Here is a 24,964-nt window from a genome sequence, read left to right as displayed (position 1 = left end):
ATCAACGGCTAACAGTCTAACGTGGTCAACCCAGAGAGAAAGAGAGGATTTAAAACAGCCTCTCCCGAGCTGGAAGCACTTGCCCACCACGGGCTCTAAAACATTGTCTGCTGCCCCAGAGAGATTTTTTCCTCAGGTTATTCAACCGGTTCCAGCACCATGAGTTCCAATCCAGTCTTCCCGGCGTTTAAACCAGACGAGGAGAAGTGGGAATCGTATAAGAACCGCTTCAATCATTATATCGATGCAGTTGGCCTGGCGGATGCGGGGAGCATCAGAAAAATCGTATTTCCTAATCTACTGCGGGGCCACCGCTCTACGATATGGCCGCAGCGCTCGTGGCCCCTCGTGAGTTGAAAACGCCCGTGGTCAGAGTTACTTGAAATTCTCACTAACCACTATTCCCCAGGCCCTCACAGATTGCCAGAAGATTCACCTTCCGTATGAGGAAGCAATCGAGCAAGGAGACCATAAATCAATATATGGCCGCCCTCAGAACAGCAGCACTGCATTGTGGGTTTGGAACCTACCTGGAGGACATGCTCCTCGATCAATTAGTCTGCGGGGTCAAGGACCTCCACCTGCAAAGACGACTCCTCGCAAAGAAAGACCTCAACCTCGCACAAGCAGTCGAGGAAGCCTTGGCAGCCGAGTTGGCAACAACATCAGCCACCGAAATCCAGGGCCCTAGCGCCAAGCTGACATCACTCCCAGTCCACTCCGAGGAGGTGGTAGCAGAGGAACCCATAAGTGATGAAAACGAAGTCCACCGCCTATCCAATGACAGACGGCCGCAGGTAGGAGCCAGACAAGAAAACAGCGGTCCTCCCAAGCACATCACCCTGTGCCTAGCCTGTGGGGGATCTCATCAGAGGGCCACCTGCAAGTTTAAAGGAGCCACCTGCAATAACTGCCATAAAAGGGGACACATCGCGAGAGTCTGCCAAGCCCCCCAAAGCGCAGCACAAAGGCACCCTCCCTCGCACTCGGGACCACAGAGGCAAGTACTGAACTGTCGCACGCACCACCTTGCCAAACACACGTGCCACACTGTTAGTAAAATTTCTCTCTCCGTTTCCCTAGAAGGTAAACCGTGCCGCATGGAGGTTGACACCGGGTCAGCGCTCTCAATTATCTCGTGGAACACCCTTAAGAGGCTCCAACCAAGCCTATCCACTAGCCGGCTCCAGAGATGCCAGTTTGGCCTGAAGGACTACCAGGGGAAGACCATTCCTGTAATCGGCAGAGGCAAGTTCCTTGTCAGTTTTAAAGCTTTTAAAGGCCACCTACCTCTAGTGGTAGTTAACGGCAATCTACCCACCTTATTGGGGCTCGATTGGTTTCCCCATCTCGGCCTAGGGCTAACAGGAGTCCATGCTGTCTCAACCTCAGACACTGACTCCTTATTTGCTGATTACTCCAGACGTATTCAGCGAAGAGCTGGGGTGTTATAAGGGTACCCCCATCTCATTCTCGGTTGACCCCAAGCAGTCCCAATCAGACTAAAACCGCGTAGGGTCCCATTCGCTATTCGGCCAAAACTAGATGCAGAATTGGATAAACTATTAAAACAAGGGGTCATTGAGCCAACAGATTTCGCCAAGTGGGAGACGCCCATTGTCACACCCTCAAAAAGACGGTAGCCTGAGAATTTGCTTGGACTACAAGACGACAATCAATAAATTTCTGCAAGTTAGCGCTTATCCTGTGCCCGTCATCCAACACTTATTACACACATTCGAACCAGGCACCATTTTTGCTAAATTGGACATGTCTCAAGCATATCAGCAGTTCCCTGTAGATAACCAAACAGCGGAACTCCAGACAATTGTCACTCACAGGGGTGCCTTCCGATGCAAGCGTCTCCAATTTGGCGTAAGTGTGGCCCGGGTATTTTTCAATCCCTCATGGAGCGGATTTTGCAGGGCCTCCCTGGTGTAGTACCCTACTTCGACGACATCTTAGTCTCGGCCAGGGACAGACCCCAACTCTTCCAAAGAGTTCGAGCTGTGTTAGAGAGGTTCAGACAGCATGGCCTCAAGTTGAAAAAGAAAAATGTACCATTGCCACTAGACAGGTGGACTTTCTGGGTTATAAAATTGATGCCTCTGGCATTCATCCCCTGGAGTCCAAGGTTAAGGCAATCCACGAGGCACCCACTCCAACCTCCAAAACAGAACTGCAGGCGTTCTTAGGGCTATTGAACTTTTACGCATCCTTTTTGCCCCATAAAGCATCAGTAGCTGAACCCCTACACAGATTACTGGATAAAAAGTCACCATGGCACTGGGGGGACAAGGAAGACCATGCCTTTAACGCCGTCAAATCACTAATCACGTCAGAGGCGGTACTTATTCAATTCGACCCTAGCCTCCCTTTAGTACTGGCAGCTGACGCCTCCCCTTTTGGAATCGGGGCGGTACTAAGTCACAGGCTTCCCAATGGCGCCGAAGCTCCCATCGCCTTTTTCTCAAGGACGCTCTCTACCATGGAGCGCAATTATAGCCAGATTGATAAGGAAGCCCTAGCAGCTGTTGCGGCCGTGAAAAAATTTCACGAATTCCTTTTCGGCCATTTTTTCGAGCTGGTCACTGACCACAAACCCCTCCTGGGTCTCCTAGCCGGGGACAAGCAGACCCCTCAAGTCCTCTCCCCTAGGATGACAAGGTGGACTCTCTTCCTAGCAGCCTACTCCTACAGACTGGTACACCGCCCGGGCAAAACACTGTCCCACGCTGACGCCCTCAGTCGCTGCCCCTTGCCGGCCCCGGCTGAAGACCCCGCTCCTGTCCACGCTATTTTCGAAATTACCCAGTTGGACCTACCCATCACGGCCATGGACATTGCTGCTAAAACCAACACAGACCGAACACTTGCCCAGGTGCTCGACTGGGTGAGGAGGGGGTGGCCGGGTGGCAATGTTGATAACAAATTCACACCTTTTAAGACTCGCATGCAGGAACTGTCAAGTCTGCAGGGCTGTCTACTATGGGGCACTCGAGTGGTCATCCCGGCCTAACTACGTACCCGAGTTCTGGAAGTGTTGCACGAGGGACATCCTGGCATCGTGAGAATGAAAGCGTTAGCACGCAGCTACGTGTGGTGGCCGGGTCTAGACGAGGACATTGTCAATTGGGTAAGTTCCTGCAACATTTGCCAGGAATCCCGTCCTGCTCCCCCCATTGCCACCCCTACTAGATGGGAAAACGCCAGCGCCCCTTGGTCTAGGATCCACATCGACCTAGCGGGCCCTCTGCATGGGAAGATGTTCCTGGTGGTCGTGGACGCTTATTCCAAGTGGATTGACGTAGCGCAGCTATCCACGACCACCACACTAGCAATCACCAACGTGTTGACACGCCTGTTCGTTACGCACGGGCTACCCGACTCCATCGTCTCCGATAATGGCCCACAGTTCACATTGACTGAGTTCAGCCGCTTCGCTGCCAACCTGGGTATCCGCCACATTTTCACAGCCCCATTTCACCCTGCCAGTAACGGGCTGGCTGAAAGGGCCGTCAGGACCACCAAAGAAGCCCTGGCAAGGTTCAACAAAGATGACTGGCACCACAAACTCTCGCGGTTTCTGATGAGCCAGCACTCAACTCCTTGTTCAGTCACCAATAAGTCCCCAGCTGAGCTCCTGATGGGCAGGCGCCTGAGGACTGTATTGGACAGACTACACCCACAATACTGCCCTGACTCGCCCCTCGCTTCCTCATCGGGGGTTAGACATTTTATCTTACAGGAGCCAGTTTTCGTGAGGAACTTCGCTGGAGACCCCCTGTGGATCCCGGGCGAGATCGTAGCCATCACCGGGCCGCGATCATATCGGGTCAGACTGGAGGATGGCTGCGTCTGGAGAAGGCACATAGACCAACTGTGCAGACGCCTCAGCACCATCGCCAGCAGGGACCCAGAGACTCTAGACGAGGGAAGGTTTCATCCTCAGCCTCACATCCACATCACGCCCGGCGATCAGCTCACACCTTCAACCGGTTCAGAAAGCCCGAACACAGACAGCGGCGCCCAGACAGTTGACCAGCCCGATCCAGCCTGCGAGAGCACATTCCCAGAGAGCAACCCTACGAGCCCAGGGCAGGCCCAAACCGAAGGGCACACTGGGAACACTTTGCCGACTCTGCCAACCCAGGCAGACCCCGGACGGACAGACAATGTTCCAGAACTACGCCGTTCCGGGCGCCAACATAAACCTCCTGCCTACCTCAAAGACTATGCATGTTCGCATCTGGGGGGAAGGGGTGTTATGTCCTGAGAACTATAGGAGTTCTCACTCAGGTCCACTCACTTTGAGTGGGCGTTCTTTTCCCTTTCCTCATTGGTTGGTTCTCCCCAGCAGCCAGCTATAAAAGCAGGCTGCGGGGTCCAACCAGTCGCTGATTGCTGCGAGCCAGTTCCAGGCTTGGCAAGCACGGTCAGCCCTTTATTATTTAATAAAGTATTGTTGCACTCATGCTCTGGTTCAGCCTCTCATTGCTCAAACTTAACAATGACATCCTAAGATTCCATGGAACATAGTTTCAAAAAAAAATGGTATTCAAGTGGCCGCACAAACAACACCAAAATACTTAAAAGAAATCCAATGCCACTGTGACATATCCAGCATAGGGAACTAGAAGCTGCAGCTGCTGACACGTTTACTGGTAAGCTCTGTGCTATGAAGCCTCCACTCATTGACTTTAAAAACAGGTTCCTCCAAAATGGATAGAAGACTGAATGACATCTAAGAATGACACCCACAGTTACTTCAACAATGGACTTCCAATGTCCCCACTGTGCTAGACCCTATGATTCCAGGCTGGGACTGTAGAGATACCTCAGTGTCCAGAGATGAACTGCATAACAGAAATGCCTTCTTTGAACCTGAAAGACTACCTTAAACTGACAGCTTCCTGGGAAACAAGCATGGAAGAAAGTTATTGTGAACATCTTGTTTGAGGCAACTGATTGGTTACAGTGGAAGGAAGGGTACTGTTTCTTCTTATTCAGTAAATCACTTTTTAATGTTCATTTCTTGAGTACCTGAAATGTGTATTCTTTATCCTTTTTGTTCTGTGTTAAAAGCTGCCCACTTTGTTTATTTTTTTTTCTTTTTATAGTAGGCTCTATGTTTTTAAGAGCTGTACAGCAAACAAAAATTCATCAGAGGACAACCCACGTAGAGGGTTGCATGTGAATGCTCAGAAAAAAAAAATCATCCCTGCTGAATATTATCTTGGCCCAGAATTGTTAAAAAGCACAGGAATTCTGTCAGGAGAAAAGAAAATGGGAAACTCTATGCTTAGTAGAAAAAGAAAACATATTACATGGTATGTGTAACATACAACTGAAATTTAGACTTTCAAAGGTTTAGCTTGGTTCCATTACTCAGTTAAATAGTAATACTGTACACACAAACACGCTTCTTAACCTAGAGTACAGGTGTTTTTATTCAACTTACGACCACAAGCAGGAGCAGAATTCCAATTGCTGAGCAAGGTAGATGTTCAGTGAGTCATGCCCAATTTTATCACTTTTACTGTAACTGTTAAGCAAATCATTGAAGTTGTTAAGTGAATCCAGTTTACCCCATTGACTTTGCTTGTTGGAAGCCAGCTGGGAAGGTCAAATATGAACCTGGAATGATGCAACCATTGCTGGTTGCTAAGTACCCAAATTTTGGTCATATGACAGGGGATGCCACAATGGTCGGAAGTGTGAGGACCAGTCTTAAGTCACTTTTTAGCGCCATTGCATGGTTGCTAAATGGTTGCTAAACAAAGGACTGAAAATCAAGATCTGTCACTGATGAATTTAAAATGGCCTTTAAAAGAATCTATATATTAAACAGACGAGTTTGCTTTCTTGTAATTACAGGGTTATGAATATGAACAGTTTTCCATTCCAATATGTATATGTCATTTAAAAATGATATTAATGAAATATAATTGACCTGATTATTCCTTACCAGAACAGTACATTTCCCTTTCTAATATATTGCACTGCAATTTTTAGAAGACCACTTGGGGCTGTGCAGAAGGTTTTGTAGGCCTTAGTGTAATATTAGGTCCTCGGGGTTTGCCCTCCCTTCCCAGGCTATTTGACACTTAGTTGTGATAACATTGGCAAGAATTGTTGTATAGGCCGACTTGGGAATTAGATATCTCAGCATGACACGCTGTGTACTATTATTTTTATTTTTTTGCCTAGCTAACAGATTGTAGATGTAGAGGTGATTCATGTCTGTTACCTATCAGTCAGGCTGATCATGGGTTTAATACTCTTCCGAAAATGTGATACCCCCATATATATATATATATATTAAAAAAAACCATGGCTGACTGATTATGAGCATGAAGAAGCAATATAGGTGAAGCAGAACTGATCAACTGACGAAAACAAGCTCCATTCTTTATTAGTATTACAAGGGAAGTGCCAATAGTGACTATGGCCATCAACCCTGGGAATTAGCCTAAATAATAGGCAAAATGGCAGAATGGTGCCAAGTTCCAAAAAGTAATAAAAAAGACAGTATTTGTTAACAAACCCCATTGACAGAAGGAACATTTTACACATGTAGGAATGGGGTGGGACTTCTATTGTGCAGTTGCAGCCATTATCTTGATGTTTTATTTTTCCTTTCAATTTCCTTGTCAAAGCTTCCAGATTGTCTCAGAAGCCAGTTTCTGCCCTTCTCATTCAGTCCTTTATATTCTGAGGGGGAAATTGTTAATAGCATATCTGTCTATATCTGAAAAGAACAGTGTCTGGAGTAAGAACAGTGGATAGAATGACAAAAGTAAGCAAAGCTAAGTAAAAGAAGTACAGTAAATGAGCAGCTGGGGCAACTGAAAATGCTGCTGAGTTTAGCTGCCATAAAATGTTAAGTGTGTTACTAACAGTATTTTTTAATAGAGCTTTCAGTATCAATTGCTATCATTGCTGTTAGGAAACACAAGAAGAAATCTTAAATGAATAGACAAGATTTAATGCAACCTTTGGTGAGTATATAGCTGTGTTTGTTTTGCTCAAGAAGATATTAAGGGTTTTTTTTTTTTGTAATGCTAGGAGCCTGAGATTTTAAAAGCACGCCTGAAACAAAATGGCTACATCTGAGAAGTGAAGTTTAGTTTTCTTTTTAACTTCCTGGGAAAAAAATATAAGTTTCACTTGTAAGTTTTGCTACGGTTTTGATAATTAAAGATAGTGAAATTGTTAGTATACTAGAAAATGAAAAAGTTGGGCTTTGTGAGATCATGTAATCAAAGTTTCTCTTTCTCTTAAAAAAGAATAAAAGAGACTATTCTCTCTTAGAACAATTTCTCTTTCTCTCTTTGTTCCTTGATCCAACTATCCATTCATCCATTTCTCCACAATAGAACACAAATAATGTACAATTATTTGGGTCTTCCTGCCACTATTGGTAATGTCAAACCAAGGTTCTGAAAATAACCTTGGGGTGGGGAGATGGGGGGTCAAAAAGTTCAGACTTCTAAAATCAGGTTATGCACATTCACTATTATCAGCCACACAAGAAAACAAGCAGGTTTCTTATTTGTGTAAAATGGCTCTAATAATCTGCCTCGTGGAAAAAAAACATTACATTCCAATGGCACTTGAATTAGGTCATATCAGATTATATTGGTACCTGGCTAGTACATATCTTTAGCATAGCATTTCTATTACATGTTCTGTGTGAGATGTTTGGTCCTCTTTTTCAATGGAAGCAGTAGTGCTATATGAAGGATAGATATCGAGGGAATTTATGGGGGATGCTAACAGCATGCAAAACTTAGTGAGATGGATTTGCACTAATGCATGTTTTTTTAAAAAAATTAATCAATCACTTCACTGATGTATGATCTTCGATCAGCTCCACTTGATTTCTCGGATATCAAACTCCTGTGTTTATTTTAATGCACCAGTACAAAATCACAATCCCCACCATTCTACTAATGTAGTTGCCTGTGTTCCCAGCCCTGCATACAGTGCATTACTTTAGAATTATTTAGAATTAGGTTACACTGTACAAAAACTGCTTTCTTGACATGTGACCTATTAGGCAATTCATGACTTTATAATATTATCTGCCTGTTACTTATTGCATAAAAAAGAGGAAGGGAAGAAGGGTGGTTCTCTTTTCTACTCGCTGTTAATGTTGTTAAACTCTGAAAATTAATTATAAAGAACCCTAAAAAGCAATGAAATTACCCTGGAATTTGTAATCAAATTCTCTATAGCATAATTATATCTGGCTAATAATGAAAATACTTCCATACAATCCACTAAAGCAAATGAATAATCTAATAGCACATTTTAATCTTATACAACTATATTTTATATTACATTGAACAATGCTCATTTCAGCTTTAATATAGGTGTCAGTTTAAACTAGAGATCATTCTAAATGAAATGTTTTAAAATCTTAATGACAGAAAGATCATTTTTGTTTATAACAGTGCTCAGTATTTTATATAAGCTGCATATACAACCCCAATTTTAATTTAATGCTCAGTCATTTCTGAATTTTATATAAATCAGTAGTTTATCAACTGCCACATTTATAAAGAAATTTTGCATGACCATGCAATAGTACTATCAATTTTTAGTTATCAACTTTTAGAGTTCCTAAGAATCATAAATCTGAAGTGCAACTGGAACTTGCAATAAAATATTTAGGGTACATTATGTCAGCCAGATACAGCTGCTTCCAGAATACTAAGGAATTTGTTCCAAGCCTTTAGCTAACTTTTGTACTTTAAAAAATTACTAGTAAAAACCATGCTGTTTTCAGTACTTTCAGTACCTACTAGAGACCACGCTGTTTTCAGTACCTTCTGCTTCTTAAAATTCTTTTACATTGTTTTTCAAACTATGCTTATTTTGGATTGCTCATACTGAGGTCTTGTTTTCAAATATTTGTGGGACCATTTTTTACTACATATGTAGTTTTGCTCTTATTTTACTGCTACCGTTTCTCCAACAATACGGCCTCCTCCAATAAGAAGTCCCAGCATGTTTTATAGGCATGAAATTAAGCCCCTCCCCCCAAATTAAGGCCTATATTAAAACATGCAAAATGGGGGGGAAATGGCGGGGGGCTTGCTGTTAGGAAGTACTTTTGTTGCACACCTGGATATGGTGCTGCCTGCGTTGACCCTGATACAAAGTGCCCCACCAATGCCGAGGTCAACATCCAAGCCGTCGCCGGAAGATGCAAGGGGTGGGGGAATTAAGTCCCCCCCCCAAAAGACGGCCTAGCCATTTTTTCGGGGCTCAAAAAAAAAAAAAAAAAAAGACCCGGCCTTATTATATGAGAAACACGGTAGTAATTTTTTAAAGTACAAGTTTCTTACGTCCCCTATATTTCTCGCTCATATATGCAATGGCTATACATATTAAACTGTTCAAATAAACTACTTTGATGTGAGCTAGTTGCATCAGATTATTTATTTTCCATTCTCATAGTGATGCAGAATATAGTACCTACAGAAAACCAAACATAAATAACATTGCAAGGCCAGTATGTATTCATATTCTTTTCAAATTCCCATTAAATCCAAACTGGCAACATAAAACCTTTTCAATTCAGTGCTCCATAGCTAATGGATGATGGGAATTACAAAGGTATTAAGAGGTTTATGTTAGATATTCATGAGCTAGACAAGGGGTCCTCAACTCCTGGCTATGGACAGGTCCGTGGCCTGTTAGGAACTGGGCTGCCCAAGTGGCGGATAAAGTAAGTGAAGCTTCATCTGCGCATGTGCGGGAGCTAGGTTGCACACAAAACCATTCCCCCTCCCCGGCCTGTGGAAAAATTGTCTTCCATGAAACTGGTCTCTCGTGCCAGAAAGATTAGGGACTGCTGAGCTAGACCATTACTCTTATTATGTAAGCTAGTATGTACTGAGAAACTTGGTAAAATAAAATAAATGTGTGCATAAACCTGACATTCTTTAAAAGCCCAGTGAGGATTTTAAAGAATGTCAGGTTTATGTATTGACCAGTCTACTACATCCAAGATGAGTAGAAGGTTCAAACTCTGTGATTTCTTTGCTGCGAGTGTTACAACTGCAGCATATAATTTCAAGAGAAAGTGCCTTTTATTTTTTCTGATGAAAACAGTCAAATGTGCTTTATATAAAAAAAAGTTTATTATCCACAAGGAAGAGCAATAGGAAAAATTAAATTGTTTTCCACAATTTGTTTTCTTGAACAGAATCTACAGAGACATATTCAGCACCAAACTAAAAACAGAAAAAAAGAAAGAAAATAAAGTACAAACAGCCATTGAATATAATCTATAAAGCAAACATTAAATATTGCACTTTGTTTAACATTTTGGACATCCCCCCTTTTTAATTGTTATTTTGAATACTGGACTACAGCTCAAAATCCAATATTATACAATGTCCAGACAATGACCAATATTTCTGAAGTCAGAGATAATAGTAATGCCGCACATGTAATATTTTGTGAAAAAATTAGTGTTTGCAAATTTTAATCTCATCACAATAGTGGTACATTGAAATGCCAATTATTACAATATTGGTCAATCCTGCTTCAATATAGAACCTTCTATCGTACTGTGATAAATGTAATGCTATGCATAACAATTGTTCCCTCTTTGATTAAAACAAAAAACAACAAAAAGCCCACCAAATGCCCTTTTATGTCTTTATCCTGTTAAAGTATACTTTAATCTTCTATGGAAGAGGGACATTCACAATATATTTTTTAAAGTTCCATCACTCAATTTTCTTATTATTTCATCATAAGAAGTTTGCTTACTAAAGGTCAAACTCATTTAAAAGAATCACTTAAAACGCGATTCATTTTATACTGTTCATTTTTCACCCTGTTAATATGCAAACATGAATTGTTGTCCATGTTTTCTTAAAGGCCACTTGTGCACAAGCCTATCCTCCTTGCTCTAATCCTCAAGACAGGCTTTGGGATGAGCTGCACCAATCCAAAGCCTATCTATTGATAAAATCAATACTTGATCAGCAATACATGAACTCAATTCTTGCCACTTGAAAATTACAATAGTTGTTTTGGTAAAAAAATGAGTTGAGTTTTCCAGGTGATAGCTGTGACTTTTTAAAAATTAAATATTTTAGCATTTGTGCTGAGATTCCACCCCAATCACTTACTAGTCAGTTCCTTGTAATGTGTTATCCATCCCCAAATTAAGCAAAGCAAACCTGCTAATTATATCAACTATTTTACTGAGTCACTTTCATTTTTTAGTAGAGAATGTATTTGAAATAGCAGTCCCCAGAAAAGAGGTTCTAAAATATCTTAAAAGACAAACTGCTCACTTGAGATGCCCTCCCTAATCTTACTAGTTTCATTATAAATTTTTTACAAGTTTCTGGTCATGGGCTAACTATATATAAAAATAAATTCACTTTCCTTACCCATACCACCTAGCTAAGAAACCCCTATGTGAGTAATTTTATAAATCATGTACAACTTTCCTCCTCAACTCTTGCTGATGTTTGGTGCTATTGCCTAGCTGGGTCTTCTAGGAATTTGGGCAAACTCTTAATTATGTTTCATGTTTTGGCTAGATAATAAGAAATGAGGATGTCTTAATATATGTATGTCCCTTTTCCAAGTCCCCCTTTTGAAAGAAAACAAAGTAACAAAAACAAAAGAGGGAAAAAGATCTTAACAGTGCAACATAAACACAAGTAGCATTTCAACATTTTGGCAAGTGATGAGTTCACCTGAGATTAAGTGATTTTAGGCAGTCTGTAACAAAATTCTTCTTTGCAGTAATAGTAGAAAGGCAACAAATGCTTATAAAGGAATTAAGATACACACTCCTGACAAAAAATCCTATTGTTTTCTTTTGTTACTTTCGCCCCTCAAATCTGTTGCTTGTCTACTATAGTAGGCTGTGAAACATACAGCAAGGATTGATTGAAGGCATTTGATGTTTGTAATAAATCCACAAGAGGATCCAAGCTGAAGAGGTGATGCATGGATCAGTCTTATTGGGAAAATTTTGAGCATGTGCATATGCAGAAAAAGTCCAACCTATATTGTTTATCTAAATAAAAAAGTCAGTGCATCTGTATCAAAGTTTTCAAAGCTTTCTTTTGCTCCTTGTTGTGCAGACCACAAACAAGTTAGAAGAGGTTAACAGTCCAACATAAATGAGAAAAAGCTGTAGTGACACCGAACTGCACAACAAAAGCATTGAGCATGTGCAAATTTTCAAATAAAAGGAGAATGTTATCCCTCTTGCAACATGGTAAGTATTTTGACACATGTGTAGGCTATTAAGGCTGCTCTTAGTATGTGCCAGTATAGAACAGAAAGAGAAAGCCCAGGTCTTCAAGCATGTGGAGCAGTCCTATGATGTTTGCTGTATACTTCAAAAGCATAATCACAGGATGTTTCATTATTTCTCCGTTTCTTTTAGGCAACAACTTCCTTTCAAAGCCTGTTTCTATAGGACATCTTTATCCTGAACACAGTTAAAATATGATTCAGACCCATCTCAATGTTTTTGGGAGACATTCTTTCAGCGAGAGGGGCAGGATGGCCTGTCATCTGAGGTCTGATCTGGATTTGGATCAATCTAAGTGAAAGAGAAACAAAAAAAGGAGACATCTTTAAAAACAAGGAAGAAACTATAATACTTATTATGGTTGGTTGCACAGATGTTGAGATTGGATGATGATGATGATTTAAATTTACATGCTGCCTGATTCCCAGTAACCCTTAATTATTTCAAAATATTCAGAATTTTTATTTTTATTTTTAACTTATATGTATTTTAGAATACACAAAACATTTTGCATTGTATAGAACAAGCAGGGGAACAGTTGGGTGAAAGAGAATAGCAAATTTCAATGTTTTGTGTCTAATATTAAGTATCCTAATGTAATCATTACTTTTCTAAAGATCTTCAAGAAATACTGAATTCCATTCTTTTATAGACAATGGCATTGATATATCTTGGAATGAAATAAAATGAAATAATGCATATTTTTAAAGCAAAAAGACAAAACCATTTTTTCCAATAAACAATACAGTAGGATCTTCTGTTAGGAAAAAAAAATCCAAAATGGATAGAAAATATGTGTATAGTAGGATCATTTTGAATAATAAAATATTACCCAACTCTTTTTCTTCTGACAGTTGCAACTTTAAAAAAAAAGTTCCAAATCATTTTAGGACCAAATCCTAAGTTGGTCAACTCCTTCAGTAAAAACAACTAGCATGGTATAGTAAATGTACTGTCCAACTGTCAATTTGGCTTCTTCAATAAATGAGACATGAAAAATGCTAATTCTTAAGTAACTAGCATACATAGTATTTAAAACAGCATTTTACATTCAATTACAGTAAAAGAGTTTAAAAGCAAGCATGAACCATTTATTTGCTTTGATTTTTTTCATAATAGGTTATCTACCAGACCAGACCAGAAGATGTAGTAAAATTAAATGGGGCTTGGTATTTTATTAGTATATACATACTTGTTGTATATTATACAATGATTAAATACAAAGTCTCTTAAGTACACACTTTTAGAAATAATCTCTACTGATTTAAATCCTGTTCTAATTTAATAAAAGTTGCAATATCAGATAGAAGATAGGGATAAATCTAGGAAGGGGAACCAATTTTATATAACTCTGCAAGAACTATTTGGAATAGATAACATAAAACCACCTGATATGTAGATATTATGTAATCATGTAATATGCATTAGTTCATTGTAGTGGGAGATATTTAAGAATTAGAGATAATACAACATATTTAAAAATAGAATCCTGGAGCCTTAACTACTTGTTATCTCACCTCAGAATAAAGTGGAGGAGGCAGGAATCGAAACTCTTGGATGTAGGCAAATAATGGTCCTTGAAGTGCTCTTTCAAAGTCATCACAAGCAGTTACAGGTGCTAGACTGGACTGTCTTTGCTCCTCAGTGACCACTTCTGCATAGCTAGGAGGTGCTGAAGGGAAAATTACACGCAGTTCGAACTATGTTCTTATGCATGTCAGAACATATAACATGACAGGAATATTAAACTTTGTTTATATGATTTGTACAAGGCAGAGACAACAATAATTTCAACTGTTACCTGGTAGTTTTGGTAAGTAATAATTAGGTTATAATTTTAAAAAATCATGTTTTATAATGGTACAACCATTTATAATTTAGAGGGCTCTCTAAGAAGAAACTAGCTACAGATTTGGTGAGTTCCCACATTGCTAAAACCCTTGTTGCTTATTACCACAGCTTACTGATTAAACCAGGGGTGTCAAACTCATGGCCCAAGGACTAGATGCGTCCTCTGCTGGCCCTGGCCCTGCCCGATTTAGCAAAGGGGAAAGAAGTCCTGATATGTCACATGACGACAACCTGATGATGCAAGTTTGACATTCCTGGATTAAACCATAACTGGCTGGTTTGCAAAAACAGTAATCTAAATCAACAAACCACTTGCCACAAGTGCTGAGCCTGTGTCAAATCAGCAATATTAGGTAAGAAAAAGCAATAAAATCAAGTTATACCAGGTGTGACCAGTTTTAGTGGTATTCATGACAAAAATCAATGCTGCAATGCCACTGAAATTTTGTAAATGTTTTATATAGTTATAACTTAACAGATCTGGGACCCTGTTCTACCCTGTCCTTCCATACCCAAGAAAGTCTGGGTTTTCGATCATCTGGAATAATATTTTGGGATTACCTAATGAAAAAATCTATTTCTATACTGTTTATGCAACATTATTATTTAGGGCAGTATTAACTACAATACTACTAGAATAACAGACCTATAGAAAATCACAAATACAGAATATATGGTTAAATTACCTTCTGGTCTTTCATGCAGACCAAGCCAATTCATATTCATGCTACACTGGCTGCTCACACTTGATGTTCGGCTGCCAAATGAGTGTAAAGGAATAGTACCAATGACAAGTGGTAAATTAAGAAACAAGTCCATTGCACCTGGAATATCCACATATACCTTGAAAAGAAATAACAAGAAATTATTCAAAACTCAATGAAAACCTGTCATCTACTCTCTCTATATATTGTATTCTATGTTAAATATTAAAAGATTAAATTAAGTTCTTACCATTAGAGAATATTCTACACGGATTATGCTACAGTCAAGAATGGATGGGGACACAGGTGGAATTTTTAACTGCTTGCCATTCCAGGTTTCTGTCTTCCCTGATGACAAAGATTCCCCACGCAAGTTGGCAACCAGTTGTTTTACTTCCTTCATTTTTCCTTTAGCATAGAATGCCTGTGTTTGATAAATGGCAGCCTTTGGCACCACCATTCGAGATGAGCAGTTTTCAATCTCTGCAAAGATCTGAATTGGTTCACCTTGAATGAAATCAAGAATAAGCACATCAGATGGAAATCACGAATCTGTTAAAATGTAAGCATTACTACACATTGATTATACTATTTTCAATAATTAAGGAAATACAAGAAGCCACAACAATGGCAACCACCCATTTAATGTAGACTGACCCAAACACTAACCATCTGGTACATCTATACCCTCTGAAAATCCTAGGGCTACAGGCTGGGAAATTGAAAAAAATTCTCCAGGAGATAATGGGCAAATATTTCTATATTGTATCTAAGAAAAAATATGGACATTTTCATTAAGTCGCCAGGAACTCAGTTTGACTGGAGTCCAAGACAACTCAATAATTTTAATGTGAATAATACCAAGCCAACATTATATGTGTCCATGCAAATTTTGTATTTTAATTACTAAAAAAACTATCATATGTATTTTTATAATCAGATAATCATAACATTTGATGTTAACATGCAAATCACCCATTAGTAGGCCACTGCATTTTATTTATCCCAGAAAAAAAACAATCATTGATTTAAATTAATTAAATGAAAAAAAAATCATAAACCCTATTTCCTTAGAACTCATGTTACATACCTGGGGTATAGCCCTTCCTTTCAATTTTGGCACTTAAGGATATTGGGCCTGAGGTACAAAACCAGCAACAGAGAGTCTTTTCTTTTGTGCCTGCTTGGGGTGACTGAAAAAAAAACAAAAACAGTAATTACATTTTTAGCTTCGTGTAAATGAAGTGATTTGAAGGGTGATTTTGACATAGTAAATTTCCTGTTAGATAATGTAAACTCAGATATCCAAAAGAAAAAAAACCCAATAACCTATCATCAGGGTTTGGTTCCACTGTGATTTGGGTTGTTGATTCTATCAGTGGACCCCAATCAGCAGCTAACAGCACGAGATGGACAGACCTGTTGTCTGCCTGGCTATTATATTATTAACACAACAACAAACAAAAAAAATCATTGTCTAGAAGTATCTTAACACTTCTATGGCTTTTTTTTTTATGAATAAGCCAACATACAAAATATCTATATAAGTAAAATGAACTTTATCACCTATTAATTCTACCATGGAACTAAGTCAGAAAAATACTCCTCAATTAGTAGTTTTTCAATTCTTTAATGTACTGAAATTCAATTATTAGAATTGAAATTCTAGTTTTCAATTATTCAGTACCTCAAGTTTTTGCAGTCTGCATACTAGCACTGAAAAAACAAAACACCTTGCTCAACATGTTATCCCCAGATGGATCCTATAGAACCAGTCATTCTATATAGATAGAAGTAAACTTCATAAATTAATAGTCTGACTCGAAATACTGAAGCCTCCTGTCTTATTGAAAGTATCTGGCCTAAGAATTCAGATACAGACCAGTTGCAGCATGATCCTAACTATATTTATTTCAGTGCAAACTTCACTGACTTCAATAAGATCTGTTTCCAAGTATGTAGGTTTAGAATAGGGTCACTGAAAATCCCAAATCAGTATGGTAGTGGGGTTCAGCTAAAGGACTTTATTTTGAACAGCGCCAGATTCTATTCGTATCTACCCAGAAGTTCCACAGTGCTAAATCAGTCTGTGATGCGGTGCCATCTGAGAATAAATTCCACTAAAGGCTTCTTACACAGAAATGTTTGCATTACCAGTCAAGTAAAAACTTACTGAGCAAGTGGAACTTGGTTTTGGACTAATAACATTTGGACCATACTGTTACATGATGGAAGTACATATCTTCGATTTATATTTTAAACTATTAAGTTTAGGATCACAAACTAGTTTAACTGATCATAAATTGAATTGTCAATTAAATTTTTAGTGAATCTTTAGCTCCAAATTATAGATATATTTCTTAAAGCTAAATTTCAATGGGACTTACTTCTTATAATCACAGACTTGTCCTGAAATATTTAAATCATAATTGAAATTGGTCTCATTTAAGCATTTATCATATGAAGAGTACTCCAAATGGTCCATATTCTTTAACACCATTAATTTAAGGTTGTTGTAATTCCTGCTCTAAATCCATCAAAACTAGTAGCATCATCTAATAATGGTTGGGTGGTTCCAAAGTACTATTTTTTTTTTTCAAATTATGTATGAAATGGGCTTTATCTCAAACTTACACAATGCACAGAAATATTCCTGCTGATTGTGTTTGGTTTTAGACAAGGCCCTATATCATCCCAAATATGATTTTTATTCAAAGCAAAAGAACCCTGTTTCAATGGACATTTTCTCTGTTTCATTTTTGAATATTTTTAAAGAAAAATAATGGTTTTTGATCAGATTGAAAGAATCTTAAATCCCTGATACATTAAAATAAGTATGTTAAGATAACATACAGAATTATGATTATTTCTCCCCACTTGATATGTAAATTATCAGTAGTGTGATAAATAATGCACTGCAGTACATTTTTTAAAAAAGAACACTGCTTTGCCAAGCTGCAAATTCTAAGGTGAAATTTGTTTCATAAATAAAACTGTCCCACATCGAAAAAAAGTTAATCTTTACTGGAACAGTTTAGTATGTTAAAAACAAGCAGCTTAAAAATTATTACTCAATATGCTACCATATTATGGATATTACATTGCATATATTTTAAGTATTCCATAGATTTGATTATTGTTACTTTTATCTATATATGTATAATTCAAGGGCCATGTGTGATGTTATTTTTTAAAATGCTACTAACAAAGAATTAGTAATTCTATCAATTCTTACCAGTAATGAAGGAGTGTTGATATCTATATGTTCAAAGACTGTAAATTCCTTCTTTAATTTTACTGGTAGAAGCCAAGGCCTGTGCAATTCTGCTTTCACCCAATAGCGCACACTGCCATGTCTGCCTTCAAATGAGGTAGCAAGTGGTCTGTTCAGGACACAAAGGTCAAAACTAAATAAATCTTTAGCTCTGTTGTTGCTTAACGTAAATATACAGTCAAAGTAATAATTAGTAAGTTGTACTGTACTGTTAATGCATCATATAATGAAATGTTTATTTTTAAGATTTCATGTTAAATTTGTTTGGGAGAAATATCTCTGTAGTTAAACTGATTGCTAAACAGACTTACAAAGTATGACCATATTTGTACTAGAATTGCACTGAAATATGCTACAATGATACAACTGCCCAATACAATTTGGTTAAGCAGGAGGACTTACATTTTCACTCTAAGTCCCATTTAGCTGACTGGGAACTGTAATTGAATTTAATGTGCTCCAGCTTGAATATATTGAGGATCAAGTTAAGATATATGTTAATTTTAGAAGAGATCACTTTTTAAATTTAGAAAAAGGGAAACCATGAAATATAAAGCAGGTCCATAAATTGCTTTTGCAGAGTTAGTTTCCAAAGGTCTCAATTTATATATGAGAATTAAACCAGGAACTAACTTTTTCAAGATGCTTTTGACATCATGTATAAAAATGTACAAAAAATATTAATTCATGTAATGTATGGCATCTTTTAATATTCCAGATCTCTGCCTTTCATTGCAGAAGAGAACAGAGTTCAGGTTTACAAAGTTATTTTATTTACTTCCTTTCAGTTAGTATTCTTAAATGAAAGTTACTATGACAATCATTATTGAGAACTGCAAACTTTTCTATATTCAGGTCTTTATTAAAAATAAATATGTGCTCAGTCCAAAATAATTTATTTGCATTCTCTGCAAATTAATGCACTAATGTATTCTATCCATTTAAGTTCATAATTATGTTTAAAACATATTTATTAAAAACAAATATTATGAAATGATGAAGTCTGTTTCCAATTATTTCCATACTAATTCAGAAACATATGAATTAAATAAATTATGCTTACATTTAGTTTAAAAGTATATATTTCTACAACTTCTAATATCATAAGTAGTCTTAGTTGAGATAGTTTCACTGAATATATTTGCTACTGATAATTATATCTAAATCAAACTCCAGAGTTTGTAAAATATTCTAGTTGGGGTAATTAAATTTTGTCACACTGCCTCTTTGGGAAAAAAACCCAGTAGGAAGAAATGCACCCTGCAAATTCTACACAGGTCACTAGACCCATTGCATAATTTTAAAATGTGTGACAATGAGGTCTCATATTGCTAAAACATTTTCTATCTCTTATCAATGTACAACTTCTTTAACAGAAGTCACTTTTTCCTTCTTTCCACCTTCTGGCTTTCATTTTAATTATATATATATATATATATATATATATAATTGTCAAATAACTCCATTTTAAAAATGTGTATATTTCCATGACATTCTCATTCTATTTTTCTTTTGCAGTATATCACTAATTTAAAATGTTTTTAGAATGTTTAGAACGCATCTATGCTGAAATAATGGCTTTTTCTTGTTTGATGTAACAGTCCTTCCCCCCTCCATTTGCCTCTTATATGTTACTTTACAAATCGAGAGCCATTGCTAAATTTAAATTTCCCATATTATTCATACTATTTTGTTCTACATCTTTTTAACAGGTATGTTCAATAGAAACAATCAGCAATACCAACCTCTCTAAAAGCCTAGTGATCCTGTTTGAAATTAAATATGTAATAACTGAATAAATGAACCATGTTTTTAAGGTCATTACTAGGCAGGACAGTATTTGTCCAGATTTTTCATGATTTTGCCACTTTGAATCAAAGCAACCTCTTGTTTATTAGGACGATGTCCCTGCAGCATATTTTAGTGCAATCCATGTGACCATTGAAAAGGGTTTTTTTTTCCTCTATCCCATTTCCTTCTATAAGCTGCTTTTTATAGATTTATTGCAGGGTGACCCCCAAAAGTCACAGCTGAGTATTACATATACTTACGTCTGTGGAAGCTCAAAGCTGAATGCATATTCATGCCGTCCTGAATGAATGATATGGAGGCCTTCTTCAGAATTATCATCATCTAGAAAGAAAACATTCAATATTCTAATTCACCTTTAAGCATTTTTCTCCAATCATCCCATATACTTGTCACTGGTGAGTCTGAAAATAGATATTTAACAGTAGTACACTTGGTATATTGTACATAAATATCTGAAAAATCTTTTTTTCAGTTTGATTCTCACAAACCAAAGAAAGATCCAAGGTTCCTTTAAAAAGGAACTTTTTTCTGTCTTAGAATTCCTTAGCATTACCATAAAGGGATGGGTAAATTTCTGCTCTACACTTGTGAGCTGTTATTTCTTTTTTCTTGAAATTACACTGCAAATCCAGATCCTATCCTGTCCTCAGATATAGTTTTTTTTCTCAGGCCAGGGCCCAAACCTATATAATGTAGTCCTAAAAGATGAGAAAATGTCCTAGTAGAAAATAATAGCATTGGCAAGACCAGTAAATAACTTCTCCCTGTTAACATAAAAAAGAGAACACTAGTTAACAAGCCAGAGAGCACTGTTACTAATGTCTTGGAATTGAATTATTCAGTCAGGGAGTGAATAAAATGTGACAATGGTCTCTTCCTCTACAGCTTTAGGAAGAGCTGCTTCTTTCCCATTCTCAAAAATTATACATATAGGATTTGGCACTAATTGAAGCTTACAGATGTGGGCTGTGAAAATCTGGACCACCACTAGCCACACGACTTCATTCATACTGGTATAGCTGAAGGCATCTTCAAAATCACCGTTCATTATACATGCGGATTTTTTTTAAAAAAAAGCCAACTATACAGATGCCTAAAATCGTGTTTTTTGACGGTTGTTTCACGCTGACCCTGTCCCCATTTATAATACTGAGAAGAAAAAACCCTTCCGCTTTCCTCCCTCTCGTTCTGCCAACTCAGCAGTTTCCCTTCAGCTTTCGGAGTAGCAGCAGCCGCCGCCGCCAGGCTGAGGTAAACAACTGCTGGGCTGTCAATCACAGACTAGTCTAGAGCAGGAGAGGACCGGCCTAAACCGGTGCGAGCAGAACCCCAGCCAGCCGCTCATATGCATACAGTATACATTGCTCGCTCGGCCAGCCTACTTGCTTAGCAGCTCCGCCCCGCTTGCTAGCTGCAGGCGTCATGAAGGACCGAGAGAAAGGAGCAAAGGAAGAAGCAACTGCTCTGGAGTCCTCGCCTTCTGGGTGCCAGTCCTTGGGCAAGGATTGGCAAGACCGGTTTGGCCGTTTCGTGAAAACGCGACCGAATTTGGAAAGAGTCTATTTGCCCTCTGGTAAATTACACAAAAACGTAAAGAAGTACAAATACGAGGGACCGAGGTTAATTTTTGCAAGCCTGCTCTTTTGCTTTGGGGCTATTGCAGGAATCTATTATTGCAGGCTAATGCAGGAATCTAACTCCCCTCCCATTTACATTTACTTGGTTCCAAAGTCACGATCTTACGGAATGAGACTCGATTCTGCAACGAGGATCGACTTTCCGATCTGTTTCCCATTTTAGGCAACAGGGAAGAAAAGCTGGCAATTCTTAGGGCAAACTACGGGTATCTTTCGGGAGCGACAGGCTTTAATGCCCAGCCAGCACCCGCTGTTTACGATACCAGATTGTGGGTTCAGGATGGCGAAATCGATGTCCGAGCAAAATGTAGGGCATTTTTCATTGTTGCTGCGGTAAATGTGTTAATAAACTTGTTCCTTGGTGAAATAAGATGACCTTTGCTATAAAGAATTTTGAACACCCCCCCTCCCCAAAATCAATCCGATTTGGGTTATGCACATCCTTTCCTACAGGCTCCCACGCATGGGGTCCCCTTTTCAAGTCGGGTCCAATTTTCAACCCAACTGAAACGACGTGGCACCAAGCGCTTGCTGCACATCTATGCACGCACGCACGCTTCCTCCAAAATAAACCCCATAGTAGGGAGGCAAGAGAGAATGAAACCTAGGCAGCCCTCCACCCAGTGCTATCCAGAAACGGAAGTCACAACTAGCAGAGGTAGCGCCTGAGGAAGACTCATTACTAACTCCCAAGTAAGGGCCAGGCTTTTACTACGCTGGGCCAAGAGTTTATTATATTGGTGCACGGATTGCACGCGCACAGCAACGCCAGCCTCGCGTGGCCGAGGACAAAGGACAGCCCTCCACCAAAGCCATCCAAGAACACACATTCCGACAGCACGCGCAACTCCACTTGAGGAGTAACAGAAGCTCCGCGAGCAAGGAACCTCGCCTCTTAATCCCGCCCCTTTTCTTATCGGCTCCCCACCTCCCAATCAAAAAGTGGCATTGCCTTAGCAACAGCCTAACAAACCTCTACGGGCCAATGAGTATATGAGCGCTGGGCGTGGCTTCGGTGAGCATGCTAGGCTGCCGGGTTCTTTCCCGTCTGCCTTCTCAGCTAAGCCATTGGAACTCCCCCGCTCTGGGTTGGGGGAAATGAAGCCTTCGAAGCCGCTTGCCGTCGGGATAGCGATGCGGCGAAGAAGGAAGAAATAGAGCCGCTCCGCAGAAGGACAAGTCAGCCGAGTTATCTCGGTTACAAGTACGCGCTTGGGTCAAGGGTCCCGACCCTACGAAGCGTACACCACCATCAGTCTTTGTTTCTTACAAATAAATACTGATTTGAAACCTTACCCTTATTTGTCATAGAAGCAGGTGCAATCACAAGGGCATCTGAAAAGCAACTGAAAATTTGTTTTTTCCCTGGGCTCTAACCTTACTTATCCCGGGAACACTGCACACGTATTTGTGCAGTTCAGTGACTTGTGGGGGAGGGCATTTTTAAGCCTGCCATTATGAATGGAAGGGCTTGCGTTTTGCACAACCGCTGGAGGAAAGCTGTATTTTATTCTCAAAAATGATTCGCAATATAAGTTTTTGCTTTCTGTACCTTTCAGCTAAGTGCCCTCCTTATATCACTTGCATTGGAAGCAATTTCATAGAACTTCTTTCAGATTAAAACAAAAAAACCATCCAACCTATCATACTACCGAATTAAGATGAATCGTCTAACCTCTCTCCCATCTGCAGCAAATTTTCTGCATATATATCTATAAATATAAAAAGAACAAGCCAAAATTACATAACCTGCTTTTAACATTTTCTTGTGCTAGGAATTAAGTCATCGCCACCACCTGACGCGCCTAACCAATCTGCTGTGAGGAGCACCACCCCTCCCTTCTCCCCAGTACCGGTCCCAAACAGGATTGAACCGCTTTTAACAAAGGGTGGAAACTTCAGAAAAACAACGTTAGACTCTCCTATACTTATACTGACACCATTTCAAACAATAGATTAACAATCTGGAGACTAATTTACCCTTCGATAAAGTATTTTCCCCTTGCTAACCTCTTTCCATTTGCAGATTTCTTTGCATTGGCACTGTCAGGTTCATACATCATAGAACTCCTCAACTTAGAAAGGATGCCCTACTAATTCAATATGAGGGTCATTTAAGAGTGGGGTCCCCCCCCCCCCAATTAGTTTTCCTACGCCTCGACGGCTGAAGCATTACAGAAGAAGACGGCGAAATTTACCAACTTTTCCAGCCTCTGGATAAAAGGGAACGCGGATCTACACGTGGGGTGCTGAAAGCAAGTGTCAAAATAAGCCGCAGGGAGCCCTTTCTCTATCAACACTTCTCTTAACCTAAAGACATCACTGATCTACTCGCAAGCTCTCAAAAGTGGATTAATAAATCAGTCTCCACATTTTTGGAGGTCATCAGATACTTAAGAACAAATTCCAACATACATCCTTCCAAAATCAATTCATTAAAAAAAAAACCACCCCAACAGCCCTCTTCATCTTCTAGTGAAAGGATCTCCATAAAAAGAAAATGGGGGCGGGGGGGTGAGTTGGGTGGAAAAAGTCTTTATGGAAGCACTTTGCAGCTGCACCAACGATCTCGGGGTTCCTTCCTTAATATAACCTTGATGTTTTTCACAGCTCTATTCTGAAGTTCGATGCTGGAGGAGGAAAAATTCCCTTGCATTAAGGAGCTTCTTTTGAATAATTACGCTCAGGATTAAACAGTCTCCCAAGGTTGTCAGAACTTCACATTCAAGAATAATTAAAAAATAAGACTTACCTCTTTCGTGCCCAATTAAGATATCCTTGTGATTGAAGTATTCTACTTCTTCAGTGTAATTCTGTGTGTAGGCAGTGTTGGAGCCAGCATTTCTAGATTCAGTCCAGCGTACTTTCGCATGTCCCCTTGCATGGATTTTAAGTGATCTGACTCGAATTTCTCCAGTCACTTCTAAATTCACCCTTCCTGAGACTGCATCCCCGCTAGAATAGACGGGAACATTGCTGTCATTAAGACAGTCAAAGCTTATTGTCAAACTCTTCACCTTCCCCAGCACCATGTTACTAGTTTTTTTTTTTTTAATAATAAAAGTCTATAAAAATACACTATAAGAAAAAAAGGGGAAGGAAAGTGAAGATCTCATATAAAAATGCGATCTTCACTTGACACTGATCAGTTTTTCTGCTCTGCGAAAAAGGTTGCAGGCAGGATCAGTGTGATCTCTACGAGCACTTCATCGGGGATTTCTTCAAAAGTACCAGCATTAGATGCTGCTCGCAGCTGCTACCCGCCAGCTCTGTGGTCTCTCTACAAAGACAAGTAGTCTACTGCTGCCAGCTCATTTTAAGCTTTGTGGAAAACAACCCCAGTGCGCATGCGTGGCGCTTTGCTCCTTTAGCGTAACAGGGC

At 39.2% G+C, this 24,964-nt stretch overlaps 1 protein-coding gene across 3 annotated transcripts; it reads right to left on the bottom strand.

Annotated features, from left to right (window-relative positions):
* Positions 1-10,135: 10,135 nt before the first annotated feature.
* Positions 10,136-24,872, bottom strand: ARRDC3 (arrestin domain containing 3). Of its 3 annotated transcripts, none has more exons than XR_015742257.1 (8): positions 24,335-24,872; positions 20,185-20,266; positions 18,095-18,242; positions 15,950-16,052; positions 15,110-15,366; positions 14,842-14,998; positions 13,822-14,011; positions 10,136-12,595 (listed from the first exon to the last, which is right to left on the bottom strand). XR_015742257.1 is itself a non-coding variant. In XM_026719028.2 (8 exons), the coding sequence occupies exons 1-8, from the start codon at positions 24,612-24,614 to the stop codon at positions 12,539-12,541; spliced, it is 1,239 nt and encodes a 412-aa protein (XP_026574813.1). In that variant the 5' UTR covers positions 24,615-24,872; the 3' UTR covers positions 10,136-12,538. The 3 variants fall into 3 exon arrangements, 2 of the variants coding, with proteins under 2 accessions (XP_026574813.1, XP_026574829.1); XM_026719028.2 differs by having other exon boundaries at positions 13,822-13,976; XM_026719044.2 differs by lacking the exon at positions 18,095-18,242 and having other exon boundaries at positions 13,822-13,976.
* Between the last annotated feature and the right edge of the window lie 92 nt (positions 24,873-24,964).

Source organism: Pseudonaja textilis, chromosome 2, assembly GCF_049901715.1.
Source record: "Pseudonaja textilis isolate UNSWEBS1 chromosome 2, rPseTex1.2, whole genome shotgun sequence".
In the NCBI taxonomy this organism is placed as follows: domain Eukaryota; kingdom Metazoa; phylum Chordata; class Lepidosauria; order Squamata; family Elapidae; genus Pseudonaja; species Pseudonaja textilis.
This window is presented reverse-complemented; position numbering and strand designations above follow the sequence as displayed.

Coding starts and splice junctions, on each gene's coding strand:
- ARRDC3 (XM_026719028.2), bottom strand. CDS start 24,614: ATGGTGCTGGGGAAGGTGAAGAGTTTGACAATAAGCTTTGACTGTCTT. Junction 15,367..15,949: donor AAGGAAGGGCTATACCCCAG/GTATGTAACATG, acceptor ATTTCATTCAAG/GTGAACCAATTCAGATCTTT. Junction 13,977..14,841: donor TCTGCATGAAAGACCAGAAG/GTAATTTAACCA, acceptor TTTTCCCTTCAG/CACCTCCTAGCTATGCAGAA.